This window comes from Eurosta solidaginis, chromosome 2 (genome assembly GCF_040869045.1).
Source record: "Eurosta solidaginis isolate ZX-2024a chromosome 2, ASM4086904v1, whole genome shotgun sequence".
In the NCBI taxonomy this organism is placed as follows: Eukaryota; Metazoa; Arthropoda; class Insecta; order Diptera; family Tephritidae; genus Eurosta; species Eurosta solidaginis.
In genome coordinates, this window is record NC_090320.1 from 34,723,603 (window position 1) to 34,746,942 (window position 23,340).

Sequence of the window (23,340 nt, forward strand, 5' to 3'; positions counted from 1 at the left end):
TCCTTAAAAAAGTGCTGACTGATAAGTTGCTTTGTGTGTTTGTTGTAGTCAAAGTTAAAAATGTAATAAACTATTGAAATAATAATAGCATTTAGTTAGCTGATTGAAATAGAGCCATTTCAGTTGAAATAAAATGGAAAAAGAATTAATTTTTCAAGAAAACACTTACTACGCTGAAACAGAAAAGTAATCGAAATGGAAGAGAAGAATACTTGATTGGAAAATTGTAATAAATGATGTGATGTAATGTAGTGACGCATTTGCCAAATGCACGTTTATATGTTCCCTATTCGCTAGAGAATACCCGGCAGACTTTGTTCTGGCCGAAAGAACCCGATCTCTTCTACTCTATCTCCCAATCTTCTTATTATACTTGTACAACCCTTTTTCCATTTGCCTCCCTCCCACTTCCAATCCCTTTCCCATTCCCACTACCATCACACTTCTACTCCCACTCTCACTCTCCCACTCTCACTCCTAGTTCCATTCCAACCCCCGCTGTCACTCCCAATACCGCTACCACAACCAATCCCAATTTCACTTCCATTCCTACTCCCTCGCCCAAACTTTCCGTTACCACTCCCACTTTCAGTCCGAGTAACACTCCCACTACCATTCTCTCTACCTCTATCACTTTGATTTTCTCATATACGGAATCTCTATATACCAATCAATTGTCACCTTGTTCACCTGGCCAAACGATTTCTATATCTTTGTTTGCATAGACCACTACGAAACAATAAGACACAAACGCAGTTTTCAAAATCGGATTCATTTTGCTGCCCGTTCATATTCCTCCAGGCGATGTTACTATTCTCCCAGTAAACAGAGGCGTGTGTCATATCTTCTTATCTCTCACTTCTCCTGTCCATATTTGTTCCCTGTCACTCCTCTTAATCTTTTTCCTTTCACATTCTCGTTTTTTCTCACTTTTACAGCCTTTTTCTTTCGTCTTCCTCAACTTCTATCTATTTTTCCTCATCTCCTTCCTTAGACTTGCTTCCTGTTCTGCTATCTTCTCCGCGCACTTTTTCAATTTCCATTTCGTACTCACACTTACTTCCTTCTTCCTCAACCCCGTTTCTATTTCTTCATTTTTTCAACTCCCAATCCTATCTCTGATTTTCCATTTTCGAAAGACTGCCTACACAATACATTTTGAGCACTTTTTTTAAGAAGTCGGTCCCTGGTCCACTTCGCAGAAAGAAAAGCTTCTCAAATAATAAGCTAGTCAAAGGTCGTCCCCTGGTTCACATTCTTTTAAGATAAGGAATCTAAAGCATCCTCAAATTCCCTTTTAACACACACACACAAAATTTTATCAAAATCGGTACAATTGTCTAGCAGGAGTACAATCAGAAACACAAACAAAGATGTTTAGATACTGTTCTTCAATTACATACTAAAATTTCAAACTCTTTAGAGTGACTTCATTTTAACAAAAACAAAACAAAAACGAGATGAAAAGAAAAAACATTGCTATACACTTGCATACATAGATATGTTCCTAGCAAATGCTGATGTGGTGGAATGATCTCGTTGAAAGCGTGTTTGTACGTTTGGTTCACAGCGAACAAGCACACAAACTGTTTTTATACTCAGCGTGCTTTGCACACAGAGTATATTAACTTTGATTGGATAACGGTTGGTTGTACAGGTATAAAGGAATTGAGATAGATATAGATTTCCATATATCAAAATCATCAGTATCGAAAAAAAAATTTATTGAGCCATGTCCATCCGTCCGTCTGTCCGTTAACACGATAACTTGAGTAAATATTGAGACATATTCACCAAATTTGGTACACGAGCTTATCTAGACCCAGAATAGATTGGTATTGAAAATAAGCGAAATCGGATGATAACCACGCCCACTTTTTATATATATAACATTTTGGAAAACACAAAAAACCTGATTATTTTTTAAATAATACACCTAGAATGCTGAAATTTGACATGTGGACTGATATTGAGACTCTCGATAAAAATTAAAAAAAAATGTTTTTAAATGGGCGTGGCACCGCCTAATTGTGATAAAATCAATTTTACAAATTTTATTAATCATAAATCAAAAATTGTTAAACCTATCGTAACAAAATTCGGCAGAGAGGTTGCCTTTACTATAAGGAATGCTTTGAGGAAAAATTAACGAAATCGGTTAAAGACCACGCCCACTTCTATATAAAAGATTTTTAAAAGGGTCGTGGACGAATAAAATAAGTTATATCCTTGCAAAAAAGAGCTTTGTAGCAATGGTATTTCATTTCCCAAGTAGATTTATAAAAATAAATAGGAAAAATTTCAAATTTAAAAAAATGGGCGTGGCACCGCCCCTTTTATGACTAGCAATTTTCTATGTATCGGGAGCCATAACTCGAAGAAAAATTTACATATCGTAACAAAATTGGGTACACATATTTTCCTTATAGCAGAAAATATTTCTAGTAAAAATGGACGGGATCGGTTAAAGACCACGGCAACTTAGATATAAAACAAGTTTGAAAGGTTTAAAAGGGTCGTAGACTAGAATAATAACCTATAACTTAGCAAAAAATAGTTTTGAATCAATGATATTTCACTTATCAAGTTTTATTGTAAGAGGAAATGTGGAGACATTTTTTTTTAAACGGGCGGTGCCACGTGTCATGTAGAAAAGTAATTTATCTGAAATGAAATGTGCAATTGAAGCTCTCGCTGAGTATATAATGTTCGATTACACACGAACTTACATATCTTTACTTGTTTTAACATCATTTGTGCTTAAACAATTAAACAATTGTTGTGTTGGAATGGGATCAACTATTATTTTATGCAGACGCATGTAAATATCTCAAAGCTTAATTGGAAATAAGATATATGTGGCAATTTGAAAAAACAACCTAATTCGAGTTAGGATAATGGCGATACACAGACCTTTATCTAAAAAGCTCACCACAATTCACCATTGTAACTTCCTATATTTTGTAGCAGCCATTTGACGCTAGGGCTATGAGTAAGTAACACAGGGAGATCTGTAGCGGATTTCTGTTATGAAGCCAGAATATCACTTTTAATCTAACCCGAATTAGGTTGTTTTTTCAAATTGTCACAGATATATTTCACCAAATTTTGAGACGCACCCTTTTTTAGATTCGCTTATATTATATGGAGAATTAATATATGAAACTATCGCGAAAATCAATATAAATGTAATAGACTTGCATACGTGCTATGTATATTGGAATGATAGCAAATGCTGCGTTTGGTTTACAGCGAACAAACACACACACTGTTTTTTTTTTCAATTTTTTTCTAAACAATTTTAGTTATATTAGAATGGAATCGCCAATTTTTTATTTATGAAGAACAAAAGTAAATATTTCAAAGTTCATTTGCAAATACGAAATATTTCATCACATTTTGACAAATTGCCTCACTTTATATTGAAAATAACCATGTCACATAGCTAAGGTTCAAAATGCAAAAAACACTTTTAAAATTTAAGCTTTTTGTGTGATTATGTTTCTAGCCAAGATCCGTGATTCCTAACAACGTGCACATATTTTTCCATCCCATTTCAATCTTGTGTTAGTCACACACAGTCACACAGCACCGAATTTCCAATTATGCTGCACATGAAACATGCACACAGCATTCTTTAACTAACTCTCAACGTTGAACGACTGTCTCGTTTCTCAGAATCTCGCCTAATTGCTTTATGCATCAAAGCATCCCATTTGACATGCAATGACAGCTCGCACTTGAACTGTCACCTCATTTGGCACACCAAACGTTTTTCGTTCGCTTTTCCACACGTTGCAAAATTTATACGAGAATTTTCAAGTTGAACCTTGTTTTTTTTTTTTTTTTGTGGTTATTTCACCTTTTTTGCTTTTTGTTTTTGCACTTGAATGCTTATCACGAATTTTAAGTAGATTTTTATATTTGAATTTTAACTTTAACATTTTGTGAATTGTTACACGCACGTATGAGATTCTTCTGTGAATTGTGTGGAATTGTTTGCTGAGTTGCAGAAAATTGTGATGTTTTATTTGATTTAAAAAATATATAGATTGGGATAGGCTCGAATCTGCGGTCCAGAGTTATAAGCGCTAAGTAGAGAAAGAGGCAACAGCACACGCATACAGAGGCTTTATACGGGGCGCCGTCCGCCGTCGAATGGTTTCGGAATAATTGTATCAGAGCCTTATCCCAACGTGAACAGCGGTGTCTTACAGGGTTCACTAAGAAAGCTCAGTAGGGGGGCGAAAACTTCAGCCCGTTATTTGGGACACTAATAGGAAACAGCAATTAAAATCTTTCTAAATTCATGATAAACCGCCCAAAAAGTAGCCAATGCAGGTTAAAAATTGCACAAACTAGCTCTATGATCGAATAGCCTCTGTCGCTTATGTGGCAGCGGGGATGAGACTGCAGGTCAAATGATGCTCGAATGCGACACAGTCGCGAGAAGGAGACAACGAAGCCTTGGATCGCTTAAATTAGAAAGAAGGCACATACACTCCATAAAGTTGAGCACCATTCTGGAATTCATCAGGGAACTCGATTTGAACGAGGAGCTGTAAAGTGAATGAGAGAGCATAATACACCGCCAATCTGAGAATTCGATATAGCGCTTCTTTGATTTAGGTCCAGGGACATCAGGAATGCGGCTCACATCTCATACATCGAAACACGACCTCTATATGTATAGAATTTATATACTCATCGGGGACTGAAAAAATTATAATTCATTCTACATGGAAGGTATTAGAACCCATGCCGCATTTCCAAATTTCCCGGCGTGAATGAATTGTGGTGTACCTACTATGTGAATGCTCGTAGTACTATAAAGTTTCTTTGGAAACCCGATCTTCGAGAGTGTTCAAGATCGTTAGACCGAAGGATGTTCCCTTATATTAAATCACCACGGAATGAGACAAATGAACCCTACCCTGAGTATCTCCATCTATCTGTTGTTGTTGTAGAGATAAAGACACTCTCCGAAGGTTTTGGGGTACTTGGAAATTGTTGTTGACGGTCCCTTCCCGGATATAGATGCGGTACATTCCAGTAACAAGTACCATAGAGGTACGATCATATCAGGAACGATTTAATACCACAACCCTAGTTCCATGAGGAACTCGGGGTCGCCCTTGGGTAGGTGAGGTTGATAAATGGGTTGCGAAAGCAGGAATGTTCAATATATTCGATATATTAAGGATGCCCCACGATGACGGAGAGTTTCGAGTATCAACAGAGAGTTCCAGCGATTATTTAATGTTTTTTCTGCCTATGACCTTCCGAAGCTTTTAGTGTCTAAGGAATTACTTGTGATAGCATAAGCATAACTCGAAACTGACTTCAAAGCAACCGAAAATCAGACTTTTAAAATGTTAAAAATTAAATGACTTTTATGACGCCCAAAAGTAGACTACTCGACAGTTCAAATAACTCAGCAGCCCTTCAGCGCGCTGGAAATCTTGCTACTAAAAATTAGCTAAATAAATTTTCCTAAATGTGATAACAAAGATTAAAAAGAAAATAAATGCCTTGTGCGTGACAAAGCGTACAAAACATAGCATAACTTTAGGAGCAAAAGGCTGACCCAAAAATTCCGTACTGCCAACTTGCCTCATACGCCATAATTTTCTTAAAAAATTGCTTCGCTGCCAAAACGCGGTCAGGGAAGTGTTATAATATTGAAAGAATAGTGGTTGAATTAATGCCCGCAAATTTTGCCAAAATAGGACGTTTTTTCCTTTACTTATATGAAGTAGAAACAAACAACGACCCAAAAGCACATATCTACATTTATACTTGATTAATCTTCAAAATAAAATCGGTTAATAAAATGTGGACATTGAATGATATTTGCACAATGAAGAAAATAAAAAAAATTGGCATGGAGAACGCAAAAGAAAAAACTGGCAACCAAAAAAAAAAAAAAATAACGACGTGCAGCCTAAAAATATGTGAGTGTATTTGACAAGCTTACTAAGCGTATGAAAAATTACGCTCAGTTTACGCAGCAAACACAAATCTTTCGTATATTTACATGCGAAAAGTTTGAAATTAGAAACTCGAAAAAAGGTTCGCAAAGCCTAAAAAAGCGTATCGGCATGACGCTTCAGGGTTTTGTGTGCTTTCATTTCATTTTGTTACTTTTTTCTGTTATTATTTCTTCTTGAGCTTATCCGGTAATTTGCTGAACTGACCTTAAGTTGTGCTCATTACTTGTGAATTTTTGCTTGCGAAGTATGCGTGAAAAATTGTTGATTGTTATTTAATTTCAACTCATTTTCTACTCACGATTTAATAATATATCATTAAATTTTTTACTTTAAAAAGTTTTGAGGTATTTCACTAAGTTTTAGAACAAAAGCTCGTCAGAAGGTATGCATTATTAAACGAAAAAGCTCAGTTAAAATCTTTAAAACTTTGCGAAGATATGAAAGTGTTGCCGTAAAATAAATCCTGAATTCAGATACAAGGAGTAAATTATGACTTTCGGGATTCATATATTGACCAAAGCTTCAGGTTTTAAGCATATTCTAAAGGTTTTATACTTTTTTTTATTTCTCGATATGCTAGACAAAAAATGGGATATTCACGTCACCTCATTACCAACTTATCTGCTAAAAATTATTTGGCGCCACTTAAACAGATTAGCTGATAGCTACGTTCACGGGATTACCCCAAATGTTTAAAAACAGTTAACCTTTATAGTGTTAACTACTTTGTATTCTTTACTTTAATTTTTAAAATAATTTTTAATTGAGTTTTCGTGTTAACTTAAATTTTTTGAATAACTTCAAAAAAAGAAAATTCTAATTAGTTTGAAAATACTTAAACTCAAAAATAAACAAAAATAAATTTTATATTGCAAATCAAAATAAAAGAATTTTTTTAAAATATCAACTTGAATGTTGATATATGAGGGGGAGTAAATATAGTGTTAACTACTTTGTATTCTTTACTTTAATTTTTAAAATAATTTTTAATTTGTAACGTAACGTTACAATAACGTAACTCCCCCTGTATTTCCTTATTCACCTAAACCTGAACCTCCCTGTACTTATTTTGCTATAGCATAGCCAACAACCACTTCTTTTATAGCATATTCAACAACCAACTAAATTGCGAACCAATGAAAATCACAATAATGGTGCGTTGAATTCTCAACCAGTTTGCGTCACCACCCATATAAACACTGAATTTGCACTTTTGCAATTCAGTCCTCCCAGGTGAGCCAGCGGGAGTGGATGTCTTTTTAAAGACATATTTTTCCCTCCTGCTGGCTGGCTGAGTGGAAGGGGCGCCGTCATGGCGCGGGTCACCCTTCACTTAGGTAAGGACGACGGGGAGGATGCCTTGTGCTACTTTGCCCTTGCGCCCTCCTAGGTGTTGAGTGGCCCGACGCCTTCATGGCCATTTAACCCCTCGCCCTCAGTTCTAGCTTAGGCTGGCTGAGTGGAAGGGGCGCTGTCATGGCGCGGGTCACCCTTCTCTTAGGTAAGGACGACGGGGAGGATGCCTTGTGCTACTTTGCCCCCCGCGCCCTCCTAGGTGTTGTGTGGCCCGATGCCTTAATGACCATACAACCCCTCCCCCTCAGTCCTAGCTTTGGCTGGCTGAGTGGTAGGGGCGCCGTCATGGCGCGGGTCACCCTTCACTTAGGTAAGGACGACGGGGAGGATGCCTTGTGCTACTTTGCCCCCCGCGCCCTCCTAGGTGTTGAGCGGCCCGACGCCTTCATGACATTCCACCCCTTCCCCTCAGCTCTGGTTTCGGCCGTGAGCCGATGCGTGCGCACAGGGGCTACCGCTGTGCCGTTAAGGTGCACTTCCCCTCCGCCCACGGGTCGACCCACGGTGTATCGGCTGGTACAACCCCGCCCCCCTTATGCACCTTCTACTAGTGTGCAAGTAGGGAGGCGGGGGTGTCCAGCGGTGAAACCAGCACTAACGAGTCCTCGCAGTCTCTTCCGCAGGTGACTGACCCCGCGGCTACCAAAGCTGCCGAAGAAGAGCGATTAGCCGGATCCCGTGAAGCCGACCGACCAATACCAGCCCGTTGGTACGCCTATCCTACCACGCCCGGAACACGCAGCCGCTGTCCAGGTAAACCCCGTCGCCGGCCTATTTTCTCTCTCTCTCTCGGCCCTGGTACGCGCTCCGTAGCCCACCGCCGCTGCCGTCGCCCCTCTGGTGCCGCCGCTGCTACGACGACCGTTGGCCGTTCGCCATCCTGCCGCCGTTGAGCCGCTGTATCCGTCCCGCCGCTGCTACGACGACCGTTGGCCGTTCGCCATCCTACCGCCGTTAAGCCGCTGCATCCATCACGCCGCTGCTACGACGACCGTTGGCCGTTCGCCATCCTACCGCCGTTGAGCCGCTGCATCCGTCGCGCCGCTGCTATGACGACCGTTGGCCGCTCGCCATCCTACCGCCGTTAAGCCGCTGCACCCGTCACGCCGCTGCTACGACGACCGTTGGCCGCTCGCCATCCTACCGCCGTTAAGCCGCTGCACCCGTCACGTCGCTGCTACAACGACCGTTGGCCGCTCGCCATCCTACCGACGTTAAGCCGCTGCATCACCGTCCATCCAGTTCGCTGGTGCCGTCACTTCGTCTATACCGCTACACCCATCCGTCCGCTAATACTGTCCGCCGTCCAGCCACTGCGCTCATACTACTGTACCAATCCGTCCGCTAATACTGTCCGCCGTCCGTCCGCCGCGCTGATCCCGCCGCTGCTCCCGGACAACCGTACCATCCCGCCCGCTACTGCACCGCCGCTAAACCACCGTACCGACCTCTCCGCTACTACTACGCCTATTAGCCACCGCTTCCATCTTTGTACGGAAAGCTGCTGTCCGCCTAATATCCCCAGCCGTGTGTGCGTGCGTTCGTAACACATAAATATCGTGTATTTATTCAGTAGGGGTTTGTGGGACCTTTACTCGACTCTGGATTGACTGAGTGTTACCCCAGCCTTAGACAAAACCCACCTCATAAATTGAGTTTTCGTGTTAACTTAAATTTTTTGAATAACTTCAAAAAAAGAAAATTCTAATTAGTTTGAAAATATTTAAACTCAAAAATAAACAAAAATAAATTTTATATTGCAAATCAAAATAAAAGAACTTTTTTAAAATATCAACTTGAATGTTGATATAACCTTCAAGCTGAGTTTTAAATACTCCACACGGTATAAGCTTTCTTAACAATTTGGCATTCTTTGTTAGCAATTAGTATTACCACAATGGACAGAGCTAAGCTCTTTTGAAAGCTTTTAGGTTTAAAAAAAATAGTCAGTGAAACTTTTATTGCAAGCCAAACATTTGAGATAAACTTCTTCGCTCTATTTATATTTTATATAAATAATGCTGAAAAAATATGGAAGCTCAACCGATTGGGATCGCTTCATGCATTTCCTTAAGATTTTATACTTTTTCATTACTCGATATGTTAAAAAATGGACTATTTCAAAACAGTTAAGCTTTAAGAAAAGTTTTAGGTACTCCCAATAGCATAAGCTTTCTAAACACTCTGGCGCTCATGTATATTAGTTTGTTCTTTGTTAGAAATATTACCACAATGCGCAGAGCTAAGCTCCTTTGAAGGCTAGTAGGTTATACAAAACTAATTAGTTAAGCTTTCACTGCAAGACAACAATTTGTGATAAACTTCATCGCTTTACTTTTAAATAAGTCTGAAAAAATATGGAAGCTCAGCTGCTTGAGATCGATTCATGTATATCTTAAAGCTTTTTTTCCTTTTTCATTGTGTTAGAAAATGGAATATTTCAAAACAGTTAAGCTTTAGGAAGAATTTTAGGTACTCTTAGCGGTATAAGCCTCCTAAACAGTGTGGCGCTCATGTGCATTGATTGTTTATTACACATGTTTTTAATAAGGAAAGCATTTATCCAAGATTTTGCAATTTTTGGTTAAAGTGAAAAAAACTTTATTTTCAAATACAGCTTACGATTTCTCGGCCATGTTCGAGAAGAGATTTCTCGCGAGTCTCGCCTTCTCGCGAGATTCTCGAATCTCGAATTACTCGTAATACTCGCGATCTTCCTGACTTTCAATTCAGTCGCTGCATTTGCAATATTCTATACATTTCGGGGGTTTTTACGTGTGGTTTTGCGGACATTTTGGCTTGTGCTCCAGACAGCCAATGAATCGATTAGGTTGAATGTCGAGAAGCTGAACACATTTTTGTATCACAAAGTACTTCAATACTCGAAAACAATTAGCCAGATGCTTTTTATGTTTTGAAGCTGCTTCAAGTTTCAAGCTAAATTTTTTCGGAAGCTTTTAAACCTTTTTACATTACGTGTTCTATACGAAAAGAATTTTGTATTGAGGATTGAAGCTGAATTGCTGACAGAAATAAAATAAAGAAAAGTTCAAAAATTGGAATGTTTTGTATGAGAAAAGCCACAAAAGAACTTTTGCTTTAAGTTAAAAGCTAAATAAACTCGTTAGCCTTTGACTTTTAAAATATTTTAAATCAAATGCTTTAAATGGGAAATGCTCCAAAAGGATTTTTTAGGAGTTTAAGTATATTAAATATAAAAAAAAAAAAAAAAAAAAACAATATGAGGCTTTCATGCAAAAATAGCAAAGCTTTCAGTAATTACCTGAATATTTTGGCAACTTGAAAAAACTACTTCTTTATGTTTCGGGCTTGTTGAAAGTCTTGCGATAGAATAAAACAGTTATAACAAGGAGGGGCGGCTTATCCTCAATATCTTTTGAAAGGCTCAGGTTAAATATTTGAGAGCTTACCTGAAAAATTCTACCGCTTTTTCACAAAGCTGCAGCTAGTTATAGTGACGAGCTTTACTCTTAAAGCAATTTATCGGGCATCCATTTTGTGAAAAAAGAAGATTCGTAAGGGTATTATTTATTTAGAGGTCTTCAGTTAAGCATGGTAAAATTTTAGAACAAAGATTCAAAGCTCCTCAAAGCTCGCATGGCTTGGTTTCGATTACTAAGCTTTTAAAAATATTTTTCGAGTTATAACTGTGTAATAAAGGTTAAGAGAAATCCCTTGTATGCTTTCCATTTGAATAGTGGGAAAAATTGCAAAAATCATGCGTGGTTTATTAAACACGTTAATCTATTATTCAAATTTAATCACTTAATTGTATTTTGTATGTAAAAATATTCATAATTGGTTCCCCTTTTAATTGCAGTTGGTCTCGAGCAATCCCAATCAGCGTAATTGGCGTGGCATATTTATTGCTTTATTGGTTATTATAATTGTACTGGCGTTAATTGTCACTTCAGTGGTGAGTACTTAGTTTTGTGTGAACGAATGGAAAAATAATAGAGTATTTATTTATTTATAAAAATAAAAAATTAACTGCATGCAATTAATATTTTCTTCTATAAATGTATTTAATTTGTCGTTATTGTATGCCATATGTTGTAGTGCTTACGTTCATTTGCATTAAGGGTATTCACCTGAAGTAGAAAGTATGTAATTTCACAAACAAGCGATCAGAATAATGAATAGAGTGAAGACGTCGCTTTATTTTTCTCTGTACGAGAACACCATTTCACTCTCTGATGTAACATTATCAAAGCCATAAAAACGAATACAGTATTGATATTCCTGTGATTTTGTGACAATCACTGAAAGATCGCAGTAATCCACAGTAACAGTTTGGAAGAAATCGCCGCGCTTATCAAAAATGCCAATAATAAACCTAACCACAGCTCTAGTCACAGAAAAAATTAGCTCCGATAGTATGATACAATGAGCCTTGCAATGTGCTGCGACTTAGTAGCATGCGATGTCGCAGTCGATGAATGCGTGATTTGTGTAGTCGAGTAATTTGCGCACGAGAGCTGTTAGCCATCCGCCTATTTAAAAGTTTAATGCGAAATCTATCACTGTGAAGACACTTGTGATTGGGTACGTGATCGCCGTTTTGGGTAAGCGTGATTATGAACTGCCATGTAGATCACATTGCTTACAATGAACAGTCACATTACGGATAAAAATTGGTGCTGCTGATATGGCAGAGTCACAGATCAAGTTGATGCTCAAAAACTGCAGGAGGTCAACTCCGAAAAAATTCAGTGCTTCCGTTATCGGAACCTCGTTTACGCTACACTCCGAAGTTAACAGAGTTTCTATGTTTGATTCTCCCGATAATATTCCCGGCCCTCTCTTGTGCTTTTGTGATTACATATAGCTCGCAAATAAATTTAAATGTAAAAGAGAGCAAATTTCTAAAAGAGTGTGATCTTTGCTTTATGAATATTGGATTCGAAATGATAGCAGTATGTACTATCAACTTTGTGAAGAATACATATTAGCAATTCCAACACATCATTATGCCGCTAGTAAATATGAGCTGCACAGCTACAACAGCAATCTAAGCATAAGAGACAACAAACAGCTACGCACACAAGTACAAAGCAGCTAAGAGCGTAGACATAAATGTAAACAACAACAAAAAGCGCAGACAAAATTACTCACACATATACACAGCAACAATCGACACACATCACCTTTTCGTCGATTTTAAAGCCGCCTTCGACAGCACGAAAAGGAGCTGCCTATATACCGCTACGTCTGAATTTTGTTTCCACGCAAAACTTATACGGCTGTGCAAAATGACGTTGAGCAACACCATCAGCTCAGTCAGAATTGGGAAGGACCTCTCCGAGCCGTTCGAAACTAAAAGAGGTTTCAGACAGGGTGACCCCCTATCTGCAGAACTTAACCACACACTATTCTATAAAAGCGTGCAATTACTGGCATATGCTGATGACATTGATATCATCGGCCTAAACACCCGCGCAGTTGTTCTGCTTACTCCAAAGTGGAAAAAGAAACGGTAAAGATGGGTTTGATGGTGAATGAGAAAAAACGAAGTACCTGCTGTCATCGAGCAAAGAGTCAGCGCATACGCGCCTTGGCAACCACGCTAGTATTGGCAGCCATAATTTCGAAATAGTAAAAGATTTCGTTTATTTGGGAACCAGCATCAACACTAGCAACAACATCAGCACTGAAATCCAGCGAAGAATCAATCTTGCCAATAAATGCTACTTTGGACTAGGTAGGCAATTGAAAAGTAAAGTCCTCTCTCGGCGAACGAAAATCATACTCTACAAGTCACTTATCGTACTCGTCCTGCTATATGGAGCAGAAGCATGGACCATGACAACAGCAGATGAAGCGGCTTTAGGAGTGTTCGAGAAAAAATTTCTTCGAAAGATTTATGGATCTCTACGCATTGGCGATGGCGAGTACCGAAGAAGATTTAATGATGAGATGTACGAGCTATACGCAGACATCCACATAGTCCAGTGAATTAAAACGCAACAGCTGCGCTGGCTAGGCCTGGTTATGCGAATGAAAGATGATGCTCCGGCCAAGAAAGTGTTTCTATCGGAACCCACCTATGGAAGCAGACGTAGAGGGCGGCCCCCACTCCGTTTGAAGAACCAGGTTGAAAACGATTTAAACTCCCTTGGTGTGACCAATTGGCGCCGGTTGGCGGAGCGAAGGAGCGACTGACGCGCCTTGTTGGACTGCCATAGCCGTTTAGACGGTTAAGCGCCAATTAAGTAAGTAATTAATAAACAGCAACAAACAGCGCATATGACATTAGATAAACTAAACACATATGCATAAGCGTGAATATGAGATGCAGAGAGATAAGAGAAGTAAACAAGAAACTAATCGAAAAGGCTGAAAGCGAAAAGTCTACCCTATGTTTCTTCCATCGAACATTTGACTAACAAAAATAAAATATTTATCGATAATCTCTACAATTAGCAACAATATGTTGGTTATGCTGACGACTTTTTTGATGTGGTGAATACCCTTAGTGAACGAATGCCTTTCGTATTTTAGGTTTAGACAAATGTATTTTAGCACAATTCTACTTGAAACCGTATGCTTTTCTCCGCAAAAATTTTCCAAGTATTTTCTTTCATATTAAAACCTTTAAACGTGTATCCGATGTAAAATTGGCGCCCAGTGTGAGGGTCAGTTATGGGTTTTTTATAAGTCCTATATCAAAATTTCGAAAAAAAATGTAAAGATAATTTTATAAAATATTTATTTTTTACAACAAATTTATGATTTGTTATTTCAAAATATATGCATCGAACCCTCGAAATATTCACAGTCCGTATATAAAGAAAATCGTTTCCCATGATTTTATGAACATAGCATTTGGAAAAGTTTTTCATCGCACTGAATTTTCGGACCCTTTGTTGATTTAAAAAAGCTTGGACATTTTCGTGATTAAAAATAGACTTGAAAATTACTGCCTCGTACACTTGCATACTGATTTACTAAAAATACATTACGGAATGTAGAGCGATGACAAATTGATAGTAAATATGACTCGAAGAAAATCATCAGAAAAAGGAGTTGTAAAAGATATCAGAAAAAGGAGTTGTAAAAGACTCTTCAAGAAGACTCCTGTGCTGGGTAGCAATTTTTACAATCGAAAGAATATTTCATGACCAGCAAGTTAGCTCATTTATGACTCTATATGAACAATAATTTCATAAAATTCTATACTACATAAAGCGCTCCGAGCCGACCCGTCAGTTCAATCTAACCTAAACTTATCTCACCGAGTCTTTTGCAACCCCTCTTAATGACTTAAATATTTTAAATCTTTTGCGCGATCAAAAGTAGACTTGAAAAGGACTCCCTCGTATGCTTGCATAGTTATTTATGAAAATACAATAGTGTAACAAATTGTTAGAAAATTTAACTAATATAATAATAAATATGACTCGTAGAAGACTGTAAAATGATCAGAAAAGGGAGTTGTAAAAGACTCTTCACAAAGAGTCACCACTTTCTACCACCGAAAGAGACTTTTACGATCGAAACATTAGCTGATTTATGACTCAAATATGAAGAAAATTCTGGGAAGCAATTAGCGATCCTAACCAAGCAGTCAGTTCGACATTACCTAATCTTGCTGAATATTTTTCTATTCTTTTGATACCTCAAATGTTTTAAAACTTTTGCGCCATCAAAAGTAGACTCGAAAAAACTATCACGCATGCTTGCGTAGTGATTTATTAAAAATACAATAACAAAATGTACAGCGATTAGAATTCGACAACAAATATAACCAATAAAAGACTATAAAAGACAAAAAAAAATTAGTTATAAAAAACTCCTCGAACAAAGTCGCTTGCAAGATACCATTTTTTGCCGCCGAAAGAGAAAGTTTGAAAATATTTTGTTAGAAACCTTTTTATTACTTCCGTTTTTGTTATATAAATTTAAGTTATTTTATTAGAAAAATTTTATTAACTCTGTATTGTTATCAAGTTGAAATTATTTTGTTAGCGTTTTATTTAATGTTTAAAATTTTCTTATTCACTATACCACCACTTTCTTTCACTCTACTCACCGTCGCTGCCAAAATATTAATGACCGAGGCTCCAGCCTCACGGTCGCCATGTGGCGTTCCACAAAATGGAAGCCTTCTTTGTGTCCGCTATGTGACGTCACCTTCTTAAATGCTGCTTGCTTTTGGAGGGCGCCGCCTCCAAATTGTTGCTATTTTGGGTTTAGGTAATTATATCCGCCGAGGGCGCCTTCTCCTCCAGAACATCAAATACTCACTGCTTCCGAGATAGGAACAACAACTTGTTTCCACTTGGTTTTAATTTGTTTTAGAAAGGACTGTGCGCGATGTCAAAGACGGTCAAAATTGTAATGTCCGCTCGTGTATTTTTTATTTCTATTCTTATCTACATGTTGTTTTGTGTGACGTTGGCTGCAGTTGTACTTGACATGCGTGTTGCCACTGCGTGCGCCCGTCAAGTACCACTAAAGCTCCAACCACATAAGATACCTTATTATAATTTGCTAATGCTACAGCTCACTTATTACTAAAATATCATCAATATTTTCATAAAATGCTATGTTGCACTCTCTCCCTCTTGAGACTCGAATCCATTTCACAAGCAAAAGTAGTTTCAAAAATGACTTCACCGTACACGTACATAGTGATTTATTTAAAATACTGTAACGAATTTAGGGAAATTCCGCTTATTTGAACCCTTCTGCTACCGTTCGAATCGCTAAACTGTTGAATAAATCACTCCAATATTCAGTATTGCAAACTGGTCTTTATTTAGATTACTTGGGAGTAGTACTTCACAATTACGCTTCTTTTATACTCTCGGTTTCCTCATTCACAAATTTCTCCTAAAGTCTAGTAAATTCGCAAACAGTTATAGCTCATGCTTGGTTAGTTACCAGCTATATAAGTACATGTATATTTGTAGTTTATAGCAATATACGTATGTATGTGTGAGCAACTACTTCGACTGATGACTACATCTGTGTGTGTGAGATAGCTCTTCGTCGCCTTCTACATAAGTGTTGCTAGCTTTAATGTGTATACGTACATAAGTGTGGCTTCTTCATGTTTTTGTTGTTGCGTGATTATTTACTAACAGCTTAGTGATGCTAATATTCGTCACAATAAAATAACAAAATATGCAGCGATCACAAATTAAAGCTCGAAGAAGGTTGTAAAGTTATCATAAAAGAGAGTAATAAAATAATTTTTAAAAAATTTTTAAGTCAAACAGTTTTATTGAAAACAATACTTACATTAAATAGTAATAATACTAAAAGATAGAAGATAATTAGGTAGGTCCTAGGTACTAGTCATCACACTCCTCATCAATGTAGGGCGTGGATCAGACAATTTAATAAAAGCGTTGGACGCGTCAAATTTCTATTGATAGTCATAAGTAAGAACAACTGAACCTTAATCAGGATATGCTACGCCTCACATTTTTAGAAAGCCCAACGCTTTTATTTAATTGTCTGATCAACCCCCTAGATTGATGAGGAGTGTGATGACTAGTACCTAGGACCTACCTAATTATTTTCTATCTTTTAGTATTATTTCTACTTAGTGTAAGTATTGCTTTCAATAAAACCGTTTAACTTAAAATTTTTTTTTAATTATTTTTTTACTAAAGCTGTTTCTATTTTTGTATGTCAAATATGATTTCCAAATATGAGCCAAATCGGACCAATAATAAGATTTTTGTGAATATCTCGATCCTTGCGCCACCTAGCGTCGATTTTTTTTCATAGGTCGCTTTCTATTCATGTATGTATTATGTCTTCCAAATATGAGCGAAATCGGACCACAAATACGATTTTTGTGAATATCTCGATCCTTGCGCCACCTAGCGGCGATTAATTTTTTTGTTTTTTTTCATAGGTCGCTTTCTATTCATGTATGTATTATGTGTTCCAAATATGAGCCAAATCGGACCACAAATACGATTAGCGCATTTATTCGTATCTTAATCGCGCGAAGATGACTCGAATATGGGATGAGATAGGTTGAGAAAAACTTAAATGTTTCATGAACATGACAGGATGATATGAGCTTCTCAGTAGGAAATTGAAACTAATGCAGAACTGCTTTCGAAGCTTTACCAAATCACTTTCTATGGTCGGCTCCAGTTAGAAATCCTTTTTGGGATAGTATTATATTGATATTACTAGGACTAAAATGCAAGACGTTTTCTATAGTGTCCGCCATTAGAAAAGCTTAAGCAATTTTATTTATCTATATTTTTTTTTTTTGCATTTGATTAAAATATGGCCGATTTTAGCTGACTGCTTATTTGAGGATACATTTGATCAAGAAATAAAATTTAGCCGACTTTGGTCACTTTGCTGTTTTAAATTGTATTAAATTTCGTTGCATAACACTTCACCTCCGCTTCACTTAAATTTTTTTTTATTGAATTTTATAATTTTCAGTCAAAAATATAATTTGTCGCAATTTCCGTTTGCTTAAGTGCCTGCAATATGTATATGTATATGTAAATAGTGTGCCTGATGCATTTATATGTATGTTTTACGTAATTGCTGTGTCATCCCGCCAATTTTCGTGTAAATTTGATGTCATATTTGTATTTTCCCATTTTTCCACTTTTTCCAACTTTTTTGGTTTTTATTTTTTATTTATTGTAATTTTTTTTTGTGCCTCATGGTGGTCGTGTGTCTCCCTTCCTATTTGTTTTTTTTTTTTTGTTTTTTTTTTCCTTTCTCTTTGTCTGGTTTTCTTTATAGAAAACATCATATAAAATTTCTGCATTTATCAAAAAAGGTACTCCTCACACCACCCGATGAGGGGCCGCGTGTCAAGGGGCAACGCATCAAATTGCAAGATATCGTGGATGGATTGTTTATGCCACAACGAGCCAATGGAACGTGGGTTAATGGTGAGTGCATTTAGAGAGAAATAAATTCTAACCAGATAAGTAGATAACCAGTCGGATGAAACAAATACTTTACAAAATAAGGATATGTAAATGTGATTGTTGTTGATTTTCCAAAAGGAAGGAGAATCTATGTGTGATTATCCTTCTCTTACCTTTTCTTATAGCAGCTTTCCGATGCCTGCTAGGGTTGCCATCTAACCCTGTTATTTTTTCCTTATAATTCCACTACTTCTAAAAAATATCTTGACACAGTTGAATGCAATTTTTGCCATTTAGAATATGATACGTTTAAAGCTCTCTGTCTATAGATTTTTTTTGGGAATATTTTTTGAAGGTTGCCACCTATTTGAAATTTTTGCACTATATATGCGATAAGACAATATGGCTATCATGTGAGGCATTGTATACCGTTTTTTAACAAAAATATTTCTGAGTGGAATTGTATTATTGTGTAATAGTTTTTTTTTTTTCATGTATATCCGCTAATATCTCGAAACCGGCTTGACTCATTTGCATTAAGTTGTTTTCTTTAGCAATATGCGTAAGTCTCTTACTAACGCTTGACACTGAAAAACTCTTTATAAGGTTGCCACCTACTTAAAATAAAATGAATCGAGATCCAATATGGTTATCAAAGAATTCTGCCCGGATTGCCACGTCAGGCCTTGACGGCTCAACTCATTTAGAAACAATCGCGTACTTATATAGGTAAAAGGGTAAGCAAAGCTGAATTCTTTTACTTTTGCCACTTAGGACGTTTTAAAGAGTTGCCACCTATTTGAAATTTTTATAAATTTAAATGAGATATGCTAAGAGGTATCAAACGCGAGGTAAATTTCTTCGCATTTTAACAGAAATAGTGCTTAGTAGGCTTGCCAACTCATCTTGCATATCCGTTGCTGTGCTAGAAATGACTGGATTCATTTAGATACAGTCTTGTACATTTGGTAATACGCTATATCACAAGCTCCCTTACTTAGGTGTCGCTAGTAGAGATGTGTTACAAGGTTGCCAACTGTTTGGGATTATCTTATTAATGTTATAAATATTTCCGGATTATTTCCAGCTTAGTTGCGAATCATTTCACGGGATTTTCGGGGTTATTTCTGGATCACAAAGCGACTATTTGGTACAATTTTTGGTTTTTTTTGGGATAATTTTTGGCAATCATATCAGGGCCTTTGAGGGATTATTTTAAGACTATTCGGCATGATTTTTGGGATAAATTAGGGGCTATATTAAAATTTTGTAAGACTGTTCGGTACCGTTTACTTAAAAATATTTTTGTCTTAAAAATATGCTTTACCACGAAACTAATGTCAGTTAATTTCATTTCAGGCGAGGAATTTTTATATCAGGATCATTGGGGACGAATTGTACTACTAAATGCATCTAGTCTAACAGAGCGAGTGCTAATGTCCAATGTGACATTTGTAAGTACAACATTTTTTTTATTAAATGGAGGCAAAATACATTTTTTATTTTCCAGAATGAAATAAAATGAAAAAAAAAACAGCAAAAAGAGAGAGTGAAATGGAAAAAAATTAGAAATTTTTGTACTGATATTCCCGGGCGAATAACGGCAGCTAAATTACTTTATATTTTTTGGGTACTTTAAACAATTACCAATTAACAGGAAAAATCAAAAGTTAATTTACAACCCAAAAATTAGAGAAACAAATAGAAAATTTACAGTGGGTGACGACGCCAAGGATAGATAAAATTGTTTTCTTCTAAATGTGGGCGGTGCTACGCCTAGCACTATGATGAGATCCGGCACCTGCCAACACAGCCGTTTGATCCAGACAAGCAGGCAAAATTCACACAGAATCGGTAAACGCGTTTGCCAGGACGCGCGCAGTGAACCCCGTTATCAATATACACTATCCTACTCTTGCAGAAGAAGAGAGCCGACTACCAAGAGCGACACGAGTCACCCTGGCTCAAATTCGTTCTGGATAGTGTAACAGGCTAAACTCTTACTTGTCCATAACCAACCCCGACATATGTAATTTATTTCCTGTATGCGATGGGTGGTCCCCACATGACACCAACAATATTTTCACTTATAGTGTGGAAGCTCCCTATGCACAGTGGTCGGTCTTATATGGAGTTGGAAGCCAAAAATACTTCCAGTAGAGATATCAACGTGAAACTTTGGTCACGGCTTTGCAAATATGTCAGAATTATTTTTTCATAAAATTGGTGCACGTGATCCCTTTATACCGGCCCACAACCACCCACTTTCACCGCATGTATACAAAAAGTGAGTAGATGTGGGGAGAAAAGTGGTAAGATGTGTCTATCGCAAATACAATGCTTACTAGGATTAAATAAAGAAATTAAAGTTAATAAAAGATCTTGCATAAATAACAATAACAAAAAGTTTACATTTGCATATCGTTGACTGGATAAAATAATGTCGTATGTTACATGTGAGCACATATAACATACGGCAATAGTTTATTAGGGTGACGATATCAGAAAACTGTCGCAAAACATAGTTAGTGGCTAAAAGTGGCAGTTGATATTAATACTATATAAATCTTAAAACTTTGAATAATAATAGGATATGAGTCCCAACGTGAGAATCGGTGAGAAACCCAACTAAAACTTTTGCTGAAATTGAAATATTTGTGCAAATAAACACTAATAAAGGCACTGGGGAAATTTTCAGTAACAAAAAAAAAAAACACAACAAGCTAAAAATTATTTCAAAATGAAGTAAATACCTTTGACTTCAATATACATTTTTACTTATTTCGATACAATGATTTTTATGTATTTTTAAATAGCTTAAACTAAACTAAACTTTTTTTTTTTTTTTAAACTTGCTCTTTATTTTTAACTTGCTCACACTGCAAAAACCAACTAATACCATAACTTCACTTTAAAAGCTATTCTTAAAGAGTGCAGTTCGAATACAACAAAAACAAATATTTCTTTTAAAATGCTGTTATAATAAGAGATACTAATGACACATTTGGTGACAAACTTTTCACTTTGATTTTTTTATTTTTGGCCTATGGAACCGACCACTGTGCTATGGTCCGCCCCTGTTGAAACTGCCAGTTTCCTTGGAATTCCGCTAGAAAACTCTGATGACAATTCGTGAATGGGCGCACCAATTGAATAGGACGAAGTACTGTTAACACAACAACAACATAATTATGCGATATAAAAGACAAAACTCGGTTAGATAACGCACAGATCGATGTTTTTCCATAGTCGAATCAACAGTACGGTTGGGCTAATTGTCGATCTATTGAAACATAACCGCCAAAAGGGCTTAAGCAACAAATTATAATTTTACTTTCACACAAAAATATCAAAATACCAAGAGTAATCATAACCTACTTTGCTTTTTAAATTGGTTAAAGTTGAAGTCCATCAACCTCTTTGTGTAAAGGAAAATAAGCAGCTGCCTTTTGATTAATTTTCGTCAAAATTTTTATTTGTTTAATATTATAAGCGGAGATGAGATTACTAATAACACTGGATCACAAGTTCCAACTTTTTTTCTGCACCAGAGACGCCATTATGAAATTCCTATGGAAAATCACCCCCTGATCCCGAAAATCAAGGGTATTTTTAATTCTATGGTAACGTTTTTGAGATATTTACGAATTACCGTTTTAAAAAAAAAAAAAAATCGATCAACTTAATCATATATATCTCAAGAATGAATTGAGCAAAACGGTTTGAATCTTTTAAAAGGTAATAAAATTTGCTATAAACTGCGCATACAACACTTTTTTCTAGACCCTGCAGATTCAAAGATAACGAACAATCATTACGGATTTTTTTTGTAAAAATATAAAAAAAATGTATACTTTGCGAGGAAGGATCTCGAAAACTTCTTATTTTTTTGCAGATTTTTTTCTCTCTAAGCTCTGTTTTATTACAAAAAAAATAATCTTTCATTCAACACAATCGATGGACTAATACAAAAGTTATAAGCATTCAAGTAAATATTTCCATTTAATACTTAAGTACCCTACTGGTACATATGTGTTAGTATTCGCTAACTAACTGATATACTGGTACATATGTGTTAGTATTCGCTAACTAACTGATATACGAAGGGTAGGGTACTTAAGTATTAAATGGATATATTTACTTGAATGCTTATAACTTTTGTATTAGTCCATCGATTTTGTTGAATGAAAGCTTATTTTTTTTTGTAATAAAACCGAGCTTCGGGAGAAAAAAAATCTGCAAAAAACTAAAAAGTTTTCGAGATCCTTCCTCGCAAAGTACAATTTTTTTTATATATTTATACAAAAAAAATTGAAAAAAATCCATAATGATTGTTCTTTATCTTTGAATTTGCAGGGCCTAGCAAAAAGTGTTGTATGCAGAGTTTATAGCAAACTTTATTACCTTTTAAAAGCTCTTTTTATTTTTTTTTATTACCTTTTAAAAGCTTCAAACCATTCTTGACATCCTTCCATTGGATCTAGCTGGTCATCGAGCAGCGGCAACGTCAGCCCTGCGTCTAAGGGAGTTGTCGTGTTGGAACAAAAATACCACAGGACACTCAAGTATACTAAACAAATACAGTTTTCTTCCTCCTAGCACGGATCGCTGTGCGACCACAACAGTTGCGGAAACCACCTTTAATATAAACATACCCAGCAGGGATGACTGGACGGAGTCGGATAAGTGCCTTGCTATGAGCAACAGCATTTCCATATACACGGACGGCTCCAAGCTAAACGGTAGAGTTGGAGGTGGAGTATACTCAAGAACCTTGACCTCCAGCTCTCATTCAGACTACCCGACCACTGCAGTGTATTTCAGGCAGAAGTTGCAGCCATAATGGAAGCCGCAGCTAGGATAGGGACATACAATGTCGGCAAAGAAATTTTTATCTTCACCGACAGCCAAGCTGCCATAAAATCTCTGGGCTCCCACTCGTTCAATTCTGAACTAGCACTAAACTGTCGCCGATCTCTTCAAGAGATGGCTCAACAGAACCATGTACACCTCACATGGGTCCCTGGACATAGGGATATCGAGGTAAACTGCATTGCAGACGAACTCGCTAGGCAGGGTACAACCAGGCAGGTTCTTCCTGGACA

The 23,340-nt window shown here is 36.9% G+C and overlaps 1 protein-coding gene across 13 annotated transcripts in view; it reads left to right on the forward strand.

The window, feature by feature from the left end:
* The window catches only part of Dpp10 (Dipeptidyl peptidase 10), a 346,391-nt gene that overhangs the window by 250,523 nt on the left and 72,528 nt on the right, over window positions 1-23,340 (forward strand). For 8 of the 13 annotated variants that reach the window (XR_010949406.1, XR_010949405.1, XR_010949407.1 and 5 more), the window contains 3 exons: window positions 11,191-11,286; window positions 18,142-18,256; window positions 19,595-19,689. Coding sequence is in view for 1 of the 13 variants with exons in the window: in XM_067764960.1 (XP_067621061.1) it covers window positions 11,191-11,286; window positions 18,142-18,256; window positions 19,595-19,689 (306 nt within the window). In the remaining 12 variants the exon portion in view is untranslated. Of the gene's footprint in view, window positions 1-5,788; window positions 5,955-11,190; window positions 11,287-18,104; window positions 18,257-19,594; window positions 19,690-23,340 lie in introns of those variants that run through there. The other 5 variants (XR_010949412.1, XR_010949415.1, XR_010949414.1 and 2 more) reach the window with 4 other exon arrangements.